We start from the raw sequence: 14,716 nt of genomic DNA, 5'->3' as shown, positions 1-14,716 counted from the left end.
GAAGCTGGATTAAGGCATCAGGGTCTCCCCATCCCGAAGGCGTACCCATAGTTTGGGATCTGGGACCACCATCCCTTGTTCAGACCTCACAGCTCCCCCCGCCCCTTTTTCCCCAGTAGACTTTGTATCCTCGGCCCCTTCGGCTGACCCGGGTTCCAGATGCCCTGTCCGGGCCGGGTGGTACGGTGGGGCGCGGCGGCTGGGCGGGGACGCGGGGTGCGCGGGTGCGGCGCGGAGGGCGCGGCGCCTTTAAGGCCCGCGTCAGGCCGAGCGAGCGCAGAGGCCGGGCGGCGGGGCGGGGCCTCGGCTGGGCCGCCGCGCGGCTTCACCTGCAGTTCCGAACGCGCGGAACAGAGGCGCGGGCGGCTGAGAGGCCGGCGGACGCACCCGCCTGAGGGAGCCCGCCGCCGGCCGGACTTGGCCTCGCTCCCGGAGCCGGGCGGCAGTCGCGGCGGCGCAGCCTGGCTGGAGGCGCTGGGCCCGCTTGAGCGGCGGCGGCAGTGATCGGAGCGGCGCGACCGGGGCGGCGGCGGGGAACGGGCTCCGGGCGCCGGGCATCGGGCGGGCGCCGGGGCGCGGCGCGGCGGGGAAGATGACCGTGGGCTCCGGCGTGCTCCTCGTGCTGCTCTCGCTCTCCGGCGCGCTCCGGGTAAGTTGCCTCGCGTCCGGGCCGCTCGACAGCCCAGGCAGCGCGGGGCCGCCCTCGGAGCCGGCGGGGCGCGCACTCGCCCGGCGGGGCTTTCCCGGGCTTCCCCGGCCCGCGCCGGGCGTCCCCGGCGCGCGCACCGCTGCATCCAGCCGGCTCCCGCGCTCCGCGAAGCCGCCTGCGGTCGGCAGGAGCGAGGAGCCGCCGGGTCAGCGGGGAGCGGCGGTGCGGTGCGGAGTGCGGGACGCGGGGAGCTCTGCCCGAAGCGGACCCGCCGAGCATCCCTCAGCCACCCTAGGTCCGCGGCCGCTGCCCCGGAGCTCGGCTCTCCCGCGCTGGGGCAGGCTGCCCGCTGGTGGAGCCGGCGAGCCCTCCGTCGCCCGCTCGCCGCGCTCCTCCGGAGTTGGCGAGCCCAGCCCGGGCCAGGGCTGAGGACGAGGGGAGCTGGCGGCGACCGGCCGGAAATCAGGGTGTTGGGGACACCCGGTCTGGCCGCCCCTGCTGGGGGCCGGTGCTCCCGGCGCGGCGCCGCATCCGTCCTCGTTTTCTGGGTGCTGGCAGGGACCGCCGCTGCTGGTGGGCGGCGGATGTGCACCGAGGGGCAGTCTCGCCGCGGACTTCCCTCGGCGCCTGCTGCAGCCAGTGTTCGGCGGGGCCCTCGCGGCTCGGAGCGGGGCCGGAGAGCCAGGCGCCAGGCAGGAGCAGGGTGAGGTGCACCCGGGAGCGCGGTCCGGGCGCCCGCCTTCTTCCTGCGGAGCCCCGCGAGCTCTGTCCCCAGCCCTGCGCTGCGCCTGCAGGGTGCAGGTCCAGAGGGCAGCGTGCAGGCTGCGCCGGGGGGCGCCCCTGGGGTAAGGCAGCGGGGCCAAGAGAGTTGCAGGAACCCCCTCTCGTGGCCGATCGGCCTCGCTGCTCCTCCAGGGCCTCGCTGTTGTAACCTCGGAAATAAACAAGTGCCCGCGGCCGGAGGCCCGCTCTGAGGCTCGGGGCGCTTGGGTGCGCTCGACCCACGCCCGGGCGGGTGGAAACTTTCCTGGGCGAGTTAGCTATCCTCGGGCTTCGGTCCTATTTGGAGCTTCGTTCCCGAGGCACGGAGCCGCGGTGTGGAGCTTTACCCGAGGAGTGACCCCGCGCCCTGCCCTTCCTCCCCTTGGTGCTTTTTGATGAGGGCGCCGCGCCCAGGCCGGCGTCAGGGTCCCTGGAGCTCTGGGCTGGGGCAGCCTCCGGAGCCGAGGACGGGCGGGCGGCGGCGCGCAGGCCTGGAGGAGGCGGGGAGGTGCGTTCTGCTTGGTGGCCCCGCGAAGGCACGACTGCGGGGTTCGGGCTGCGCCCCTGCTCCTGCGCTCGCCGCGGAGCCGGGAGCTGTGGCGCTCCTTCTTCTGACGCGGGGCTGGCTTCCCGTCGCACATGCAGCCTCTCCCTCCATTCCCCATCCCTACGCGGCTGACCTAACTGCCGCTCCCCGCAGCCTGGGAGGGGCTCTTCGCCCACCTCCACACTTCCCTGCCCTCCCGGCGACCAGGGTTCTAGACCTCCCGCTGGGCAGGATAGCCCAGGGTGCTCCGGGGGACAGGACAGGAGGACACCCACCTTCTTTGGTCAGTTAGGGAAGCTCTGGCCTGATTAGGCTGGAGATGAGGGCTCCAAGAGTGGACACGCGTCCAAGAAGTGGAGGGGGAGGACTGGAGGGCGGGCGGAAGCCTCGCCCGCCTCCCCGAAGCCTCCCCGAGAGCCAAGCTCCGAGGTGGAGCTGAGTCTTGGAGAATCTCCTTTCCTGCCCTGCCTCTCTCCTTCCTCCTGGCCACCACAGGGAGCAGAAGGCCGCCGGCCCACCTCAGCCCAAGCCTGAGCACTGGGCTGGGAGGGTGACATGGCCCTGGCAGGAGCCTGCTCCCTTGGCCGCCCCTCCTCTGTGTCTTCATTTGCTAACTGCTGTCTCTGCTGCTGGACAGTCCTCAGACCTTCCCTTCTGCCACGTGTGGGTGAGGCCCTGACAGGCCCTCAGCCTCGCCATCCGCCGGCCCTCCCTCCCTGCTGCATGCCCTCTGTCTCCGGCTAACGTGGAGACCACAGGGGCAGACCCCAGATTATGTCTGGGTGGAGGCTCTGGTGGACCAAGGCTTGTCATAGCTGGAGACCTTGCATGCAGGAGGCCCGACTAAACGTGGGTTGGATGCAATTTCTGTGAACCTGTGTTTTTTCTGACCTCTCTTGTTTTTGTTCCCAGGCCCACAATGGAGATCTTACAGCCAGGGAGACCTGCAAAGCTGGATTCTCTGAAGAAGATTACACGGCATTAATCTCCCAAAATATTCTGGAAGGAGAGAAGGTCCTCAAAGGTAAGGCAGACGTGGAAATGAAATGGCATACCATGCTCTGGATTAGGGAAACATTACCACCCACAGAAAAAGAGGCTCGGCTGGCTTTGAGCCAGGCTCTTTGCAAAACCATGGTGGAGAGGTCAGTGGAGGTGCAGCTCGGTCGACCTAAATGGCCTTTTGCATCACAGGTGAATGATTCAGAATCCCTGTCATTTTTGAGTGAGGTGAATCATTTCCTGGGCAACAAACTGGAATTCGGATGTAGCGTCACCCAAATAATGTGCAGAGAGAGAGACCTTCTTACCAAGTATTTTTGTGTATGAAATTCTGGATTCTTAAATTATCCCTGCTTTGAAATGCATGATAAAGCAGACGATGTTGTTGGGGATGCAGTAAATAAGCCCACAGACGTTCTGTTCGCAAATGTGGCATGGGTTTTCATTACTGTCCCACTGACAGCACGGAAGCACACGTGCAGTAGGGAGCTGCCAATTAGCTTTATTGTAACCGCAGGACGACATCCACGTTTGTGACGGGGAAGTCAGAGGCAGCTTCGGAACTCAAATGACAATAGATCATTCTGCATATCGACCTGTTTCCCTCTCAAGACAAACTAACTAACCTTTGTACTTGCATGGGAGGGGAAATAAATCAGTTCTTTCTTCCCCGAGGTTTCAGAGTGGCACCGCAAACACCTCGGTGCGTGCCTTCCCTCCCCGCATCGGCTTCCCAGAAGCGGCTGCATTTAGCCGATTCCAAAGTGAGGGAGGGAACCAACTTTCGTGGAAGCATCAAAGCTAAGTTTCAATATTCAGGGCAAAATCATGCTCAGGCTGCCGACTTCCTCCCCAGTCCTCTGTTTTAGGGAATACAGCGTCCCTGCCACGCACACTGACAGCAGATCCTTTGTGTGCGGGGGAGCTCACAGAGTTGGTTGAGTCTTCAGATCCTGTCTGTGGAGACAGCTCGTTGACCTACTGTGTGTGCCTGGTTACGTTAATCAGGATCTTACTTGGCACCGAGTCCAGCTTTTCTAACTTATTTGTTGTCATCTGAGTTGACTATTAATATAGGGGTGTGACACTATTGACTCTTTCACTGATTATCAAAAAAACAAAAAGCAACAACAAAAAAACCCAACCTCTTGGCAGTTGGCCTAGAAGCGGGCTGGGTATGCTGTAGGAGTGAGCATCTATGGTAAGAGTTTTCAAGAGATGCTTTGTTAATTGCACAGTGGGTGTCATTTGAGACCGCCTTTCAGGATCTGTGGGTTTATGCGAATCCCCGTGTGTGCACAGAGAAGGCCCGGAAGACTCTGTCACTCTCAGTACAAATCAGGAGAGGCTTACTGCGGTCCTGCTGTTTGTGTGTCCTGAGGCTGGCATCCTTGCCACCTCCCCAGTATGGAGCTAAACTTGATAAGATCTTGGCATATCAATTTTACTCAGGAATTTAAGAAAAAGTACCTCTATTTTTGTAACAGCAGGTGCTACATACTATGGAAGAGAATGACAGATGATTCTCTTTTCTTAATAAAATGTAAGATTTCCAACTAGCATCTCCTCTCTCTCCTGGTGGACTGTGCGGGTCCAGGCTGACCTGCCCTCTGCTCCTAGCCCATGGGATGGGGAAGCCTTGGTCGCTGGCTGGATGCTGGCCTGCCCCGTATGGCCCAGGAGTCCATCATCGTACGTGAACTTGGACCAGCTCACAGGCTGTCTGGATGCACGACTCATATTCTCGGCACTTATTTATACTTGCGATGAGGCCCAACCCAAACCTGGTTGAGGGGGAAATCACAGAGTATCTCCCTCACCTGCGTGTGCCACCCCCTCTGTGTTCTCAGGGACAGAGAGGTTTTATCTTAGAAATAATTTTACACATATGGAGGCACAAGCTACCACTGCATACACTCAAGCCACGGCAGATAAAAATCTCTGTTTATGTAGAAAACTTTGCAAATGACAGGACCACAGTGAAGATGCATGTGTCGAAAATAAATAAGTGGCACAATATTTCTGTTATCCTGGTAGGAATCAAGTTAAATAGATAATGACTACTTACAAGTGAGTTATTCCAGTGGAGAGAGCTTAACCTTAATTTGACAAGCAAAGCTTCACAGAGTTCCCGTTTTATTCTAAATGCGCCGTAAGCCATTAATGACTGCTTTGCGGTTCCTTCTCTTTGCCGGAGTCAGCTCACCGGCAGCCCCAAACATCCAGACTCCAGAAGGAGAGATTTGTTACACAGTAATTAACTTGTTTATGATAAATGGGTGGAAGAAATGTTGTGGCATTTTGTTTTATGTCTAAATGAAAAGCATTTGCATTCAAAAAATTTCACGCTAATTAGGCTTAAAACAGTTTTCCCCAGTTGGGTAGCAGATACTGTGGTATTGGGATCCTTTTGAGTGGCGGGCAGAACCGCTACGTATGCCGTGTGGAGTGTTTGTTTAGCTGACCTGTAGTTCCTGGATCCCCTCCGCGTTCTGTTTCCTGTCTGTGCGCTTTCTGGTGAGCACTCGAATGTAACTGCACACACTCTTACTCCGTGGTGTGTTTCCAGGGTCGTTCACTGATGGCCGTGATCACTGGTGCATGGTAATATCTAAAATAGGATGGTTGAGCCCTTTGCCTTACGTGAAAACAGAGCGTTCTCTACACCATAGTTTAGCATTGGGTAGTGGCTAAGCTGGTGTCTTTTTCTCGGCTTTGTTAATAATTAACGGTCAGCCCGGCCCGAGGCTGCAGCTGATGCACTGACCTGCATCGCTCTCTCACGGTGGGCAGAGTTCTGCGAAAACTCAGACAAGCTTCAAGGTAACCCCACAAGGATGGGAGATTGAGGGGCGGCTTTGTGGGAAACCAGCACGGATGCGTCGTATGTGTCCTCGCTCCTGGAGAAGAGGGTGACGTGTGTGAAAATGTTGTCTGCCAGGGCAGGGGAAGTGGGGTCTGGACATTGCCCGACGAGTTCAGATAATACAGAAAGAGGTGCCTTGTTTCTGATGACTTCATTTACTGAGACTGCCTCAGAAAAGCCTTCCCTCTCCCATATCCCAGTGAGTTTATGACCATCTTGTGCCCTTGACCACACTTTGCTTTCTCATTGGAGAATTTATATTATCTGGTCAATCATCTTTCTTACTTAAACTGTAAGGTTCAGGAGGGCAGCAGCCCCGTCACTCTGGTTTAACATTTAGAATGTTCTGGGCCAGCAGGATAAAACCCAATTATCAGAATCTTACATGAATGGGGGTTAATTTTTCTCACATAACCGTGAAGAGATAGGTAGTCAAGGGCTGATCAGGTCAGTGGCACCATCTCACGCCTAATCTTTATTCTTATCATTCTGCCACCTTTAGTTTGTCAGTGTATTGCCTCATCATTGTAAACTGGCTGCTGTGGCTCCAGGCATTGCATTTGAGTTCACAGCAAGCTAGAAAAAGGAGGGAGTAGCAGCACCATCTGCATCTCTTCCCTGTATCAGAAAAGCAGACACTTTCTCAGAACCCTTGCTGAAGTTCTCACTGGCAAGCACTAGGTCACATTCCACTCCCAGTGGAAAGAGGTGGGGAGGCTGGGAAGCAGAGAATTGCACAGTCTGACTTAGACCTGTTATGATCCATCACCTGGTAGATGAGTAAATTGCTACTTGGAGCAGAGTTGGGGGTCTTAGGAAGGAAGAAGGGAGGAATGGGTACCGAGGAGACAAGCATCAGTGTCTGCCACATAAGGTTTCCCCAGCTTCCAGCACCCTACCCAAAGCAGAGTAACAGGCAATGCATTGTAGAACGAATGACTCATTTGTGTATCAAGTCACACAGAGGGAGGGACGGTTGAGGAGAGACCACATGCGTGCAGGGTCTGGCATTGGCATCTAAGAAATTGCCACAATGTAATGACTGTGGCCAGAAGTACCGCTATCTTGTCTTTACAAGTATGTTGAAACTAGCCTCTTTACCCTCCTCTGTGAAGACAGGTAACTCTTGCCAGGGTGGAAGGTGTCGCTAGATGCATGGACCAGACGCTGAGCAAGTCTGACTGCACGCCTGTCACCCAGTGTCATGCTTGCCTTGTGGGGCCGTGGGTGTGCAACCAGCGTTGTCAAATGAAGTCATGAATAAGCCAGAAGATGCTGACACTGTGGTGTTCCTGAGTCCCCTCAATCAACTCACAGATAAGCAGGAGCTGCTCTGAATGTTCAGATAAATGGCATGCACGACAAAGCGACCATGTGTGCTATGAATCACTGGACACTGCGGGTTGCCTGTCCAGTATCCGTTCTATCCCTCTTCCTTACTAACAGAACCTCTTCCTTACTAATGAAACCTCTTCTGCCCTGATCCGGCTGGCTCGCACTGAGCCCTGCTTAATATACTCACACCTCTGGTAGACTTTTACACCAAGGTGGCAACACGGCCCTTTTCTGGTCAATGGGATCTAACTAGGTTTTTCTGTTAGATGAGACCTGTGGGAAAGCTGTTTTTTTCATGGTAAAGAGGAACAGACTCAGCTGGCCATGCCTTCTTTCTTTTGCCCTTACCTTTTTCTCCTGCCTGGAATATGGATGTGATGTCCGGGGCAGAGCAGCCATCTTGTGACTGTGAGGATGGTGGAGTAGGAACTGGATCTCAGGTGGCATCCTTGAACAACTGCAGACCTTTCACTGTCCCCTGAGAGATGAGAAAAATAAGGATAAAACACCCTAGTTGAGTTTCTTGTGGCGTGCAGCTAAATGCAATCCCTGCCTTTGGGAAAGCAAGAGCTGTGCATGCTAGCAAGTGCCTGTCTTTCCCTCGGGAAGCTCAGAGCATGTTTCATGCTCTGCCCTGAGCCTCTCTCCATCCTTTGTTTCTTGGGCCTTGGCCTTGCTCTTGCTCTAGCGGCCCTCTGCTCCTTTGTAAATAGTATCCACGTCCAGCACACTGGATTGCCGAGAGCATGTCTGGGCACTCGGTAAATATTTGTTGAACAGAAGAAATGAATAGTCACCACTTCAGACTCTCTCTTTGGCCAGGATATGACTGAATCATTACATATATTAAGTCAGGGATGTCTATCTGATCCACCCATCCCAGAATGTGAACTCTCTGCTGGCTCTCTTAGCCACCCTCTTCCAGGAAGCCAGGAGATTATGCACTGGGAATCTTGGTCTTAACAAAGACATGGAGGTGAGTGGAGGTGAAGCAGGACTGAGGCCCAGCGGGTGGCTTCCACTGGCTCTAAGCCAGGACTTTCCTTGCTCTTGAAGCCAAAGGAGGCTCCTTTGAGCACCCAGACCTCACTGCCTTCTGTTGGTCGTACCTCAGGTGTCCCCTGAAAAGGAGCACCCAGAGCCCCTGGTAGTGGTGGAGACCATGGTACCCCTCTGGCTGTCTTTGGGGCCAGCCTTGCCTTTCCAGGGACCAGTGCTGTTTTGGGTTTCTCAGCAGCCTTTCCCTGCTATAATTTTGCCTGGTCGCAGAGTTAAGAGGTTTAGAAAGGGAAGTTTATATACTTAGAAAGTGGCTTCTATCAGATAAGAGGTAAGAACAGCACAGTGATAAAGCACGAAAAGCCTGCTTTATGCGCTGCCCACACGCCAAAGCTCACACCGATGGAGGGTCCTGATAGCCATGTTTAAAACCAAAAGGAGGCCAAGGACTGCGGCCCCCTGCCCTCGGCCACCACACCGCGTGCGGGCCTGGCCACTGCTTCTGTTGCTCCCCCTGCAGCCCGGAGGGAGGTGCTAGTGCCTGGCCTTCCTCACTGGGTCCCTAAGGCCATGGATCAGGAGCGCCCCCCCAGCACCCTCTAACCCCTGTGCCCTCTCTAGTCAACTGTCATTAAATAAAAATCCTCATCTCAGAGGCACACACACCAGTTAGATGTGAGGATGACGGACTCATCCACACTGCAGTTTGAAGATTAAGATTTTTGCATTTCAGAAATATGTATTTTAATGGAGTCTTAGGATGAGGGAATGTGAAACTTTATACACTTATAATATAACATTGCGTCCCAGCTGGGTCTGTGCCAGCCTCTGCACACATCCCGTGTAATCCTCCCAAAAGCCTTGCTGGGGAGGTAAAATTATTCCCATTGTATGGATCAGAAACTGAAGATTAAGGAGGTTGAGAGATTGGCCTAAATGCATGCAGTTCGCTCTGTTTTCCCTCTTTGTCCAGACCCACACTCTTAGCTTGTTTACATCTCCCCTGTAATGTGAACGGAGATGGTTTCTGGAGCACTTGAGTGGACAGGAGACACCCCAGATGTTCGGGGGCACCGTCATAAAACCGGCAGTTATCAGGCATTCAGACGTGCTAATTGTTTCTCATCTTGAACGTTTGGAACAAGCAGAGCCCCAGTTTATCCAGAAGTGCTTGACTGCAGCTGCTGACGTGCAAGGGCCCATCTGAAGTGGGTCCAAACTTGGTGGACACCTTGGGTTGGCAAAACTGGCCTTGGTTTTAGAAGAGCAGGATTCTGCGATGCCAGCAGGAATGTGCGATTCCGGGCACGTGGCAGAGTCCCAGAACCACACTCTCACTCAGCTCTCAGACTCTGCCCACGTTGGGGACACAGCAGAGAAAGCCTACAGGAGCCAGCCGTCCTGGCACACATCTGATGGGGGCAGGGCTGAGGCTCGGGACAGTGTCCTAAACCACTCCCGCTGCAGCTCAGAGCCTGGGGGACATCGATGAGGCTCCTGAGAAAAGCTGACAACCCTGGTCTGAAGGAGGCCGCCCACCTGACCAGACCGGGCTTCCTGGCACCACCTCTGTGGTACGCGGGGGCTGTGCGGGAGAGAGGGCCCTCCGTCTGCAGGTGGTCCTTTCTGCCTGGTCCTGGGGTCCTCAGTGTTTGAGGGGCCTCCGATTCTAGGTCCTTCCCTCCTTCCTTCCTTCTGTCGTCCTTTCTTTTTCTTTGGAGCATGGTTACGTGGAGGCCAGAACTAACCACAAACTGACAGCCAGTGAGGAAGCCAGCACTCATTTTTTCAAAGAATGTTCCTGTTATTCTGACCCTTTGAAGGAGCAGTTCTTACTCCGATGGGGCTTCCCTGGTGGTGCAGTGGTTAGGAATCCACCTGCCAATGCAGGGGACATGGGTTCGAGCCCTGGTCCGGGAAGATCCCACATGCCACGGAGCAACGAAGCCCGTGCGCCACAACTACTGAAGCCCGCGCTCTAGAGCCTGTTGAGCCACAACTACTGAGCCCGCGCACCTACAGCCCGTGCTCTGCAACAAGAGACGCCACTGCAATGAGTAGCCCCCGCCCAATGCAACTAGAGAAAAGCCCGCACACAGCAACGAAGACCCAGTGCAGCCAAAAATAAATAAAATAAATCACATTTATTAAAAAAACATTCTTACTCCGAGTGAATTCCACTATACACGATGCTGTAAGCTGCGTGACTGTCTTTCTGTCAAGGGTGGTAAAGTTCTCCCCCGTGTGCTCTTGTAAAACCTCGTGGCACTTGTTTTTCTTGTAATCTTCAGAGAGGGCTGTGCTATGTTGTAAGACAGGCTGGTAAAAGCACTCCCTTTTTGCTTAAAAACTAAGAATTTTGGTGACTTTTTGCCCAGGCTCTAGGCTGCCCTCTCCTGGTGGCCTCTGGTACTGTCTCAGCCACCTCTCCCCACCTCCACTCCTTTTCTTAAACAAAAGAGAACAAAACTGAACAAAAACCTGCTTAATTATCTTTGACTAGTGTATGCTACCAAAGGCCCTTTCCCTTCCAGCCTGCATCAGGGGCACGTGGTGTTTTTTGAGGACTTATTATATGCTAATATGTAGTCACATTTAATGCCTTCAAGACACCTGTGGGCTCAGGGCAGTCAGAGGCCACGCCCCCAGATCACCTGGTCTGTATGGGCCCTATGACTTTCCGCTCCCACACTGCCTTTTCCAGGGAGGAATTTGCTTAGATTATGGATTGTATGCGTTTCTTAGTGTGGTAGAAGTGACCCATAAATGTAGCAGCTTAAAGGACACCGATTTATCAGCTTGTTCTTCTGGACATCAGACTCCATCCAACATGGGTCCCCCTGGACTAACATCCAGGTGTGGGCAGGCTGGATCCTTCTGGAAGCTCCGGGGAGAATCCGTTTCCTGCGTTTGCAGCTTCTCGAGGCCCCACTGCTGTCCTTTCCTCGCGGCCCCTTCCTCTACCTTCACACCAGCACCGGTGCAGCTCCCCACGGTCACATCACCTTCCCCGACTGCCTCTTCTGCTCATAAGGACCCCGTGAGGACCCTGGGCCCCCCACCCCCAGATAGTCCAGCATCACCTCCCATCTCAGGTCCTGGACTTGAGCACATCTGCAGAGGCCCTTTTGCCACGAAGGTGACGTACTCGCAGGTTCAGGGATTCGGACGTGGGTGTCCTTGGGGCCTCGCGCAGGCTGCCGCATGCTGAGGACCTGCTGTGTGTCGGGCTTTGTGCTGTGTTGTTCACTTGGCTCCTGTGGACCCTCGGCAGTTCATGCGGGCACCCCCGCTTCACGGAGAGGAAAGTGAGGCCCAGGGCGATTCAGTAACCCAGTGGGAGACGGGTTAGGGAGGCCTGTTTGCATCCAAAACTGCAGCCCTGAGCCCTGCCCCCCATGGCCCTCATCCCATCCTGCCTCACTCTAGGAGCTCCTGCCTACGGTGTCTCTAGTTAGGACTCTGGTTGGCAGCTTCCTCGTGGGTCCTGAGATGGGAATGTGCCACTCCGGAGACTCTGAAGGGTGACGGTGGCCACAAAACCCGTCTGAAGCACCTTCCAATCCGGCTGCTTTTAACTGCGCCTTGTTTAGCTTCATTGTGTTTTCTTGCCGCACATGGAGATTTAGGAAGGATTAAGGTAAGCCTTCAGTGACAGATAAATATCTGCAGGGCAGGGGAGTGCCACGCCCTGCCTGTCAGGTAGGAGGATGGGCCTCCTGGAGGTGGGAGCTTACCTGCCCAGGGAGAGGCTGGGAGAAGCTGCAGGCCTTCGTGGCCTGGAACAGGTGTGCTTTCCGCTTAGAATACAGTTTAATTCAGTTCCAGCCGCAGGGTCGGGGTGCAGACCCCACGTCTATCCAAGAAGGGGGCCTCGCCCTCCTCATCCTTGAGCCAGGTAGCGAGGACGGCTCGCCTTCCGGACCAGCCCCCTTCGGGAGTGCGCACCCGTGCTGATCTGCCTGGAAAGCCGAGAGGGACCCTCGGTGTGCACGTGTGCTAAGCTTGCCATCGCAGTCTCCTGCATCCAGCGGGGCAGGGGAGGAGTGAGGGTGGGAGAGGAGCTGAATGGGGGCGGCCCTCCCTTCTCTAGGCCTTGGTTTGCTTATCTGCAGAGGGGCAGGATGTCCAAGTGTGGTCCAGGAACTGCCTGCCTGGGGGACACTGTTAAACCCGGCAGGCCCCTGGGTCCCCTCCCACACCAACTGTAGCGGGTTGGATGGTGTCGACTTAAAAAAATGCAGTGTGAGAGTCGTGAGTTAAGTTTTACTGGGGGCCAAATGGGGACTATAGCCTGGGAGACAGCATCTCAGAGAGCTCTGAGCAACCGCTCCACAGAGGTTGGGGGGAAGGTCAGTATAGATGTGATTCTGGTGAAGGGGGAGTACGTGCAGTCAAACTTTCTGCTAGTTGCAGGGAGCAGACATCACCATGAAGGATTTTAGTGCTTTTTTAGATACGAGGAGATACAAGAAGTGGGCTCATAAAATCAGCTCCTGAAAATATCTAACTATCTGAAGACCTGTTCTGCCAGTTTTTCCCAGAGCACAGAGTCCCTCATCTCTGCTCTCCACCCTGAGCTCCTTTCAGGGGGTGTCGAAGGTCAGTGGCTGCAGCAGCATGTGATTTAATCCTTGTAGAGGTGGATGGCAAGTGCCCATGGCAAGGGCCAATTCGTGGTTGACAACGGTGGCCCCAAAAGATACATCAACCCAGAACCTGTGGCTGTGACTGTGTTTGGAGAAAGGGTCTTTGCGGGTTCAACTAAGCTAAGGATCTTGAGAGGAGATCACCCGAGATTATCCAGGGCCCTGCATCCAGTGACAAGTGTCTTTATAAGTGACAGAAGAGGAGACACACACACAGGGGAGAAGCTGCGTGACGACGGAAGTAGAGGAGGCCACAAGCCAAGGACACCTGGGGGACCAGGAGCGGCAAGAGGCGGGAAGGACGCTCCCCTGGAGCCTGTGGAGGGAGTGCAGCCCTGCCAACCTGGATTTCAGACTTCTGGGCTCTAGAACTTCAAGAGAATACTTTTTTTTTTTTTTTAAGTCTGTGGTCACTTGTTACAGCAGCCCCAGGAAGCTCACACACACACTGAACTAGAAATCCTGGGTCTGTGCCCTAGGACGCTGCCTATTTAATCCAACTTCCAGGGAAGCTGATGTTCCTTAAAGCCTGAAGGCTTCAGGTCTAGAGGACGTTTACCTTCAGAATTCCAGCGCTCAGCATCCCTCATGAGAAAGTGTGTTTTCCGTGAGGGGGTCTGCCGGGAGGTAACCAGCATCCTCAAGTGCTGCTCAGGTGGGCGGTGGGAAGGATGCTGTGGTTTCCATCTCCCCAGAACAGTAAATGGGGCACGTCGGTATAGAAATGTAGGCTCTCGTATTATAAAGCCTGACACGGAACAGTTTCATAGGAATTAAAATGTATGTGAACATTTGCTCTCCTCCCATTATCCTTCCCGGTCAAATGGAATTTTAACAAGGATTATAGCTCAGATAATATCACACAGATACACTGTAAATATTTTGTTAACCTGAAGGTCTGCATTTGGGAATGTATCATTGAACCACTGCTGCTGCAGAAGGAAAGGCACGCTCCCTCTGCCACTGTGGAGACGTGCGTGAAGGAGCGGGTGCTCTCCGGAAGGAAAGCACTCACCGAATATGCCTCTTCTCTCCCCAGAACTGCTTTACTCTACAAATGCAAAAAGGCATTATTTCTGGCTCCCAGGGTCTCGTTTCCGTGTCTCGAGCAGCCGCGTTTTTGCTGCCTGGCCCCTTAGCTCTCCAGAAAGCAGAGGTGAGCGGGCTTTCCCCAGGAAGGCAGCTGCTCAGCTCAGGTTCCAAGGCCCTGACCCTGTCCCTGTCCGTCTGCGGCTGCGTTGCAGGTAGCCTCCTGCATTCCTGGGACCAGACTGTTGCAAGCCGCCCTGCCTGCTGGGTCTGTGTTGACGGGGAGCCCTGGGTATCCCAGGGGGCTCCAGGTCTTAACTGGGAGGGAGTGGCTGTGGCCATCCTGTCTGTCTTTTGGGGTTGGGATGGGCAAGCAACCCAACGGCCGGCGACCAGCATGGGAATGGGCCTGGCCTTTCCATGACCACTGCCACTGGGCACCAGGATTCTCAGGCCCCACACGCTGCTCCAGCTGGTCCCTCGGGCTGCATGCGACACATCTCCCCACGAGTGACCCAGGGCAGCCGGAGCAGAGGCGGAAGGGCCCTTGGGTTGGAACGTTCTGGATCAGCCGTGTCGTTGCTTTCTCTTGATGGTCAGGCTGTTTGCATGGCATTGGGTTATGCACGCTGTAAACTGGGTGAGCTGGGTCATGCAGCCCCTGTGGTGAGCACCAGGCTCCCACGGGCGCCCTGTCCCATGCCTGCGTCCGGTCCCATCCGAGGAGTTGGGAGGACCATTGTTCTGTTTTCTAGTCTGTGGATCTAGGCTTCCTCTGCACCAGGCACCTTGCCGGTGCCGACCACCACCCTCTGAGGAGGACGCATTATTAGCCCCCTTTTACGAAGCAGGGGACGCTGATGCTGGATGGTTTGGGG

General features: G+C 55.3%; 1 protein-coding gene across 1 annotated transcript in view; it reads left to right on the top strand.

Moving 5' to 3' along the window:
* Positions 1 to 592: 592 nt before the first annotated feature.
* CDH4 (cadherin 4) overlaps positions 593 to 14,716 on the top strand; it is a gene marked incomplete at its 5' end in the record, with an annotated part of 560,697 nt that continues 546,573 nt past the window's right edge. Inside the window, 2 exons of the mRNA XM_082644614.1 lie at positions 593 to 649; positions 2,871 to 2,982. Of these exons, the coding sequence (XP_082500740.1) occupies positions 593 to 649; positions 2,871 to 2,982 (169 nt within the window). The remainder of the gene's footprint in view (positions 650 to 2,870; positions 2,983 to 14,716) is intronic.

Source organism: Mesoplodon mirus, assembly GCF_964341445.2.
Source record: "Mesoplodon mirus genome assembly, chromosome: 15".
NCBI lineage: Eukaryota > Metazoa > Chordata > Mammalia > Artiodactyla > Ziphiidae > Mesoplodon > Mesoplodon mirus.
This window is presented reverse-complemented; position numbering and strand designations above follow the sequence as displayed.